A 7729-nucleotide genomic window follows, 5' to 3' on the forward strand; every position below is an offset into this window, starting at 1 on the left:
CTTTCCTCAAACCTTAATGTATCATGCTGAAAGTTCACTTTACTTTAAATACACCGAGCATGTATACACTTGAATGTGCAGCGATGACAAGCAGAGGTGATATTTATTAAAATCCAGCAGGTTTCAAGTTCAGCAGCAGGTCAAGTCTGAAGAGGGCTTGAGAGAAAACCTACATTTGGTCATTAGCTACATTAAACACTCTCACTTACCCCTTGGCCAACTGCAACCCGCTCCAACGCCTTAAAGAAGAAAGAAATAGGACAAAGTCTGCTGACATATTTAGTCTTAGGAGATTTATAAATACACTCTACCAGGATTTGCAATAGTGACAATCAAAAAGATTAAGTTTGTGATAACATATAAGTTTACATAGTTAAAAGCATTAATATTATTAAAGAATGTTACCTCATATGCTTGTATAAATTAGGACTAATTTATAATGGAAACGTGTCATATATAGAAACACATTTATATTCTGATTATACACTCTGAACTGTAGAAGGAATTAGCAGGAAATATGGAGGAGTCAGACTGGTGTTTAGTGGGACGAGATAATCAAATCCAAAGCTGCTCTTATATATGATACACTCATAGATGTATTATAAACCTCTCTGTGATACCTTATAGTTTATGGGACATGTAATTTCATTTTCTTAGTTTTCCTCCAGTGTTGGGAATTAAGTCCAGGTTCTTCTTCTACCAGTAAGCTATCCCCTTGATCTCTTGATTTCATCTTTCCCAAACAAACATGAACAGATTGTAGGTCTAAGATTCATTCTGGTAAATTAACTGGATCATTTAAGTTTTCTAGTGGTAAATACTCACCTTTAATAGCTAGCTTGCCCTTTTGTAAGCTCACATGGTGACATGGGCAAATTATTGCAAGGGTTAAAATTTAGGAACACCATCAACTCAAATAAAATAAGGTTTTTGACTAGCTAAATTATACAGTTTAATATTTTCCTATTCTATAAAAAATTAAAATATGCAAAGACTTTTAGAAATATACAGACACTGTCAAGGTCTATATAATAAAGTGCTGAACTAATTCTGTGTTTAAGACCTGCAGTTGATGCACTTAATATCATAACTAAAAGAGCCACATGTAAACTTTTCTATGATGCTGCATGTAAAGTGGATGGGTGAATACCTGTATCATGTTTTTCACAAATTGCAATGTTCAGGAATATTGATGATTGTTAAACAATCATTGCCAACAATAAAGAATTGCATAAGCTCTGGATAAAGTCCTCTTGTTTTCTAGGAAGCAGACGTACCAAACACACTGACATTCTCGCATTCCGCCCACAGCGCCACCTCTCCTCTTTCAGATAATGACACATTGGAAATCCCCACTTTTCTTTAGCATATCCTGCAGATGGGAAAAACAAGGATTATTTAAATAAAATTCTTTCCTCTTCCAGTGGCCATAAATAATCTCCTGAGAGCCAATCAGTCACTGAGACAGTCAAACAGTGATGAAAATGAAGTGGTGACAAGATGTTTAGCAGTGCATTCCAAGTCTGTCAACTGACAGCTTGTTAATGTTATCAAATGTATTTGCTCAACAACAGCTACCTCGTGGGTAAGCTTCAGATCTGATATTAACCAATTTGCCAAAAACTATTTATATAAGACTTAGCAAAAACAACTTAGAATTCAACAGTCTTCCTGCTTAGTGTAACCATAGGAGACAACTAATGACATACTAGACATTTATTGCGGACCCATCTTTCTAAGAGGAAGAAAATATAACAGCTGGCAATTTATTGAAGAACAGTATGACTTCATTCCCAACAATACTGAAGCATCATCTTTCCTGTCACTGTGATCCCTTTTTGGGGATGGAACAGCTGTATGGGTTCTTATTTTTTCATTGTTTTAAGAAGCTGTAATGTTTCTTGTGCACTGCCATTTGGCTCAACTGCACTTACATGGTTCAAACAAGGACAAAGAAACCCAACATTTCTACTGCCAATGAACTCAGACATACATAACTTGCTAAGGCTCAAACTCCTTACGTCAATAAAGTCACTATACTTTGAGAAGACAAAGAAACTATCTGTATTTTAAATTGAGATCTCAGAAACAGATATTAATGTTATTAAAACTGTGACAAACAACTGAAAACTGAGATAAACATACATTGTTTTTAGATTAAGAAAACCCAAAAACTTGAAAAAAATTCATTAAAGAAAATGCAGTAGATGTATATTCTACTAAGAAATGCCTGTACTATGAAGGATTGGGTGAATTTTGGTTAAGAGAGATAGTTTAAATTTTATGTAGTTAATAAATCATTGAAGTATTAAATTAAAAGTCATTAACTACCTTACCAAATGCCAGACTCAAAGTCTGACTCTTCCTGTACCTTCAGAGCTGGAGTATACATATAAGTCTAGTACTGACATGGTTTTCAATGCTATGAATTACTACTGTGAGTGCTTTAAGCGTACTAATGTGCAATGTCTCTGCAGCAGTTCTGTGATCTAGGTATGCTATTCTTCCTACGTTTCCGATAGAGAGACTGGGCACAGCCAAGAGAAGAAAGCTGGTTTACATGCTGTCACACGGGTAGTGCGACTGCACAGTCCATGCTTTTTTATAAATTAACTGTGACATTGTTGTTTAATGGAAGAATTACCATAGACAGATATTACTGCAAAGAACGAAGCACCGGAGAGGAGGTGTGTTCTTATTTACTGTAACCAGAACAAACTCTCACTAACAAAAGCTAACTCCACCCTCTCCTTATTCTTTGTACAGTGGGTTTAGTTGTTGAGATTCAACTGAACTTTCCAGTCTCTCACAGAGTCCCTCTTCCTATCGGATGAGGCTTTGGCTAGTGGGATGTGTGCAGCAGCAATGGATGCACGCTTGCACTAAATGTGGTGGATACACTCTTCCTCTCTCCATTATTTCTCTAGCTGAATGTGATCACTGTGGGAGAGCAACTGGAACAGGAACAAGAGGCATAGCGGATGGAGTCTCAGAAGCTGTTTATAATGGACAACTCCCATACAAACTCTAGTTGTCGTCTTTGGACTGAAACAGAACTATTCCTCTGTCTGTCTTGTTTAGGCCACTGTCACTCTGATTCTGACCTATTATGTTTTCTCAAGTTTTTCTTAGCATTCTTAGGGTGATGTAAATTTTCCACATCAACATAATCTTATTCTGAGGCAAACCTCATGGGATGCGAGAGGCAATACCTTAAGAATGCCAATAAAGCATTAAAAGGACAGCAATCAGATAGTCCTGTCCTAATTATTATAGAAATCTTTTTAAGGTATATGATAATTGAACAGAAACTCAAAGTAAATGATAAAGTAAGCCATAAGATTATGGTTGACCCTCTGTTTCCTATATTCCAAGTCTGTAGGTACATCAACTAAAGCATAACATATTTTTAAAAATTCAGTCTGTACCAAATAAACATGGGCAAATACACTTTTCCATGTCATCATTCCCTAAACAAAATGGCATAATATCTCTTTATATAGCACCTATATTTATGAAGTATTTAATCTATGAATAATGGTAAAAGTATAGAGGATTTTCCACATTTGCTGTGTAACGCTATTACCCTACTTTATATGAAGAAGTAGACTTCATTTTAGCTCTGAAGGAGCCTGTAACCAATATCCTGCAGAAATTGAGGGACAAAACAGTATCACAGTTGATTCTGTGAAATATCACAAACAAGCAATAAAACCCTCATGCATCTAATGAAATGGTCTCCACAAACAGCTGAATACCTTAACAATTCAAAAATCGTAACTGAATAGCAAATTCTCAATTTCTTCTATAATCCCAACCACATACCAGTAAGCAAACAAGCTTAGCCCACTGAAAAAGTGTATGAAAGCCAATTTATTTACTAAAGAACACAACACCAATTCTTCTTACTTGAAACAAAAGAAATCCATGGCCCCCAAAATAAAAAAGCTCCAACCCTCCAAGGAAAGCAGGTAAGCGCACTGTAGATCTTCAGCGCTCTCTCTCTCTCTCTCTCTCTCTCTCTCTCTGTCCTTCTCTCCCTCCCTCCCTCCCTCCCTCCAAATTCACTGCCCCACCCACCCCAGCTCTGTGGCAGACTACCACTGCAGCACCCCGCCCTCCCTCTCAGATCACAGATCTTCTCCATACTTCCCTGCCTTCACTCCTCACTCTAGTCTAGCCTTCCACTCCAGCAGGCATTCCCTGATAACCCTCCAGCCAAGCCTCCTAAGGAAAGAAACAGGCCTGTGGGGCGGGTAGGTGAGCTTCAGACCTTCACTCTCCCTCCTCTCTCCATAGCCAATCCTCCAGTCTCATCCTCAGCTCTGTAGCCTCTCCTTACTGTCTACTTCCATTCCCAGGGAAGCCGCCCAGCATGCTCCCAAAGGAGAAATATAAACACCGACTTAGCCACAAACTCTGATCTACACCGATGTCCTGCTTAGAAGACATGCTAGGGCAATGGTGGCACAAACCTGTAGGAGAAACCGACCAGTCTGATTTGACTTAAGGTCTACTCCATGAGATGGAACCCATCGTATACACTGCTTGGGTTACCAGGACCCTGAGACCAGATAGCCCAGGGATCTAGGGTAAAAGCGAATACTACTGTTATTAAAAAAGCAATAAGACAACTCCCAATGCCATTTGCTATACTCAAAGATCAGTGCCTTGTTCAGCCATCATCAGAGAAGCTTCCTCCTGCAGCAGATGGGAACAAATAACACTCATAGACACACATGATACAGAAAGTGAGACCTTGGGACACTCGGCTCTTAACAGGATGTCTCCATCAAACCCCTCCTCTGGAGGGTCAGGGAATTCCAAATGGAGGAAGCAGAAGCAGAAAGCATAAGAGCCAGAAGAAATGGAGAAACCAAGAAGACAGGCCATCTGAATCAGAAATCTCTCTGCATATACGGACTCACAGAAACTGAGGCAGCATGCACAAGGTTTACAGGGTTCTGCACCAGATGGGGTTCAAGAGCTGAAAGGAGAAGTGGGTGTGAACTCAGAAGAAATCTCTGGTTGATAACTACTTGCAAACGGAAGTTGAGTTTTCTGCAAGGGTGTCTTCACAGGGAAAACAGGATTCCCTTTAAGGGCAGGCTGGCAGGCGGCATGTCCATCACTAGATGGAGAACAGAAAACAAACTCAACAGTATCTTTGCAAGTTCCCTGTCTCATAATGTCATGTCAGTTCTTTTCCTTTTTTTTTTTTTAAATTTTCTTCTCTCTCTCTCACTTACACACACACCTTTATCATAAAGCCCGTTGTGTATATAGTATGCTTTCATACTGTTTCTATGGGATTCCTGATGGTGCAAACAATAGTATCTTATGATACTGATTTTCCTATTATCCCTTCGACACCTGTTTTATTTTTTTTCTAATTAGAGACAGAAAGAAGGTGGTGGACCAAGATGGGAGGGGAGGTAGGAAGGAACTGGGAGGGAAGGAAACCTGTAATCAGAATATATGTAATAAAATTAAAAAGTACAAATATATTTAAAAAATCTTCCAACCCCAAACACGGTTTTATAGTGAAAGGCCCAACTGCTCTGCAATGAATTCAAGAACAAAAAGTATGTTTACTTGCCTGCGAATAGGTAAACAGACTCTCCTAGAGTGATAACATTTAGACTGTAAGAAATTACTTAACTAGATTGAAAAGAATACAGAATTTCTGAAACAAACAAACAAACAAAGCCTTGGAAAGGGTATATCATTACCAGGAAAAAGTTACTAGTAAGGAACTCATGGCCAACTTATTCCCTAATCTCTTAACTACAGGAACTGTGAGAAATAATCAATTATTGTGGCTGTAAACATGAAGTGTCAGGGTTGATTTCTTATACAGCTTTAGGGCAGAGATAGAATCTTGGAGTTAGTAATGAATTGTAAAGAGGTAATTATTGTAAGTAGCACAGCTCTGAGGGGAAAGACTTCCTCAAAGTGTTACAGCTCTAAAGGGAAAGGTATCCTGGCAGTTGGGAGCCAGGGGATACCACAAAGTTACACTGTACAACAAATCTCACAGAAGAGATTTATTAGGAGGGAAGGACCTAGGAGGGTGGCTGCCTCTATCGGGCAAACAGCAGCAGAGAACTGGGCGGGAGGCAGGGTTTATATAGCATTTCTCGGGGAGTGAAGCTTTTTATGGTGAGGGTTAGTGGGTTTTTAAGTGTAGAGCTTGGGTTTTTTACTCTGTAGGTTGGGCCTGGGCTCAGTAGTTAGGGAAGTTGGAATGTTCTATGGGTGGAATCTTGTGGTTGGAGGTCCTCAGGGAACAGGCCTGGCCACTCACATGCCTTGAGTGGCTTACAATTATATAAAACAAGAGGTATGACTTGAGAGTGGGTCCTGCTAGGGAAAGTGTATTTCTTCAGGGGAAAGAACAGGTTTTATTATATAAAAAATAAAAGAGCGTTGAGTAGATGTTCCATATAGTGACAGTTCTGGTACTTCTAAATTTGAGAGACTGTAAGTCTGTAGTAGTAGGACTTTGTAATTGAGAAGTGGGAGAATACAGGGTGAAATCAAAGTACATGTAATTACTCAACAGAGTCCTAAAAGGAAGTCAACTGGTGCTTTTGAGTCTTCCTTCCTTTGTTCCTTTCTTCCTTCCCTTCCTTCCTTCCTTCCTTCCTTCCTTCCTTCCTTCCTTCCTTCCTTCCTTCCTTTGGAGAGTGTATATATGTGGTTTTTGTTTGCTTAGGGGGGTTGGTGGTTTTTAGTCAGGGTGTTACTAGATGGCTCTGGCTGTTCTGGAATTTACTATCTAGTCCAGGATTGCACTGACCTTTCAGAGATTCACCTGCCTGAGCCTCCTAAATGCTGAGATTAATGGTGTGAGCCACTACACCCGCTAAAGATGCGTTATTAAGGTCTGGGATGAGATGTAAGGTATGATGGAATTATTTCTGAGATTGACAGTAGGAAAACAGTCTTGTGGTATAGGGAAGGGATCTTTCTTGAGGCAACAGAGAATTCTCTGACTTCCCAAGCAACTTCTGGAAATAAAGGAAAAGGTTTGGGAGGCACACCCATAACTGTCCATGTTTCTAGATGATTCAGTATGACAACTAGTTAAAGAGCAGTCATGCATCCAGCCTAAGAAACTATCACTGGAAAAGCAGAGGCCATTAAAGAAGTTCACATGTTTCCTAACTTGTACTCATGGTTGCAATGAGGACACAAGAAAGGTATATTCTTTAGAACACATAAAGTTAGTACTATCACAAGGAGGGCCAAGCAGAGGTAATTCAACCCGCATGTAAGACAGTCTCATCTTAAACCATTTGAGTACTTTCGTTTCTGTTGCTGTGATGAAACATCATGATGCAAAGCAACTTCCAGGAGAGGGTTATATGGCTTCCGCTTCCCAGTTACAGTCTATCACTGATGGAAGCCGATGTAGCAACTCAAACAGCCATTTACATCACAGCCCCAGCCAAGAGCAAAGAGAATCAATCGTACCCATGTTGTCTGTGAACTCAGTACTCCACTAACCCTCTTCTCTCCCCTTATACAGTCCAAGACCATGAACCAGGGAACAATAACACCCACAATAGGCTAGGTGACTATTAATAAGTAAGACAAACCTCTCCCACCAAGACATGCCCATGACCTAAATTGAAAAGCTGTACCCATATGATGTGAGAACAGTTGAAATTAACCAACACACACACACACACACACACACACACACACACACACACACACACAC

At 39.6% G+C, this 7729-nt stretch overlaps 1 protein-coding gene across 4 annotated transcripts in view; it reads right to left on the minus strand.

Annotated features, from left to right (window-relative positions):
• Nucleotides 1-7729, minus strand: part of Mettl25 (methyltransferase like 25) — a 66306-nt gene that overhangs the window by 27344 nt on the left and 31233 nt on the right. For 3 of the 4 annotated variants that reach the window (XM_028754566.1, XM_028754564.1, XM_028754568.1), the window contains 2 exons: nucleotides 1278-1372; nucleotides 210-239 (listed from right to left, as the gene is read on the minus strand). In XM_028754566.1, the coding sequence (XP_028610399.1) occupies nucleotides 210-239; nucleotides 1278-1372 (125 nt within the window). The remainder of the gene's footprint in view (nucleotides 1-209; nucleotides 240-1277; nucleotides 1373-7729) is intronic. The other variant, XM_028754565.1, reaches the window with a different exon arrangement.

Source organism: Grammomys surdaster, unplaced genomic scaffold, assembly GCF_004785775.1.
Source record: "Grammomys surdaster isolate TR1022 unplaced genomic scaffold, NIH_TR_1.0 126028, whole genome shotgun sequence".
Classification (NCBI taxonomy): domain Eukaryota; kingdom Metazoa; phylum Chordata; class Mammalia; order Rodentia; family Muridae; genus Grammomys; species Grammomys surdaster.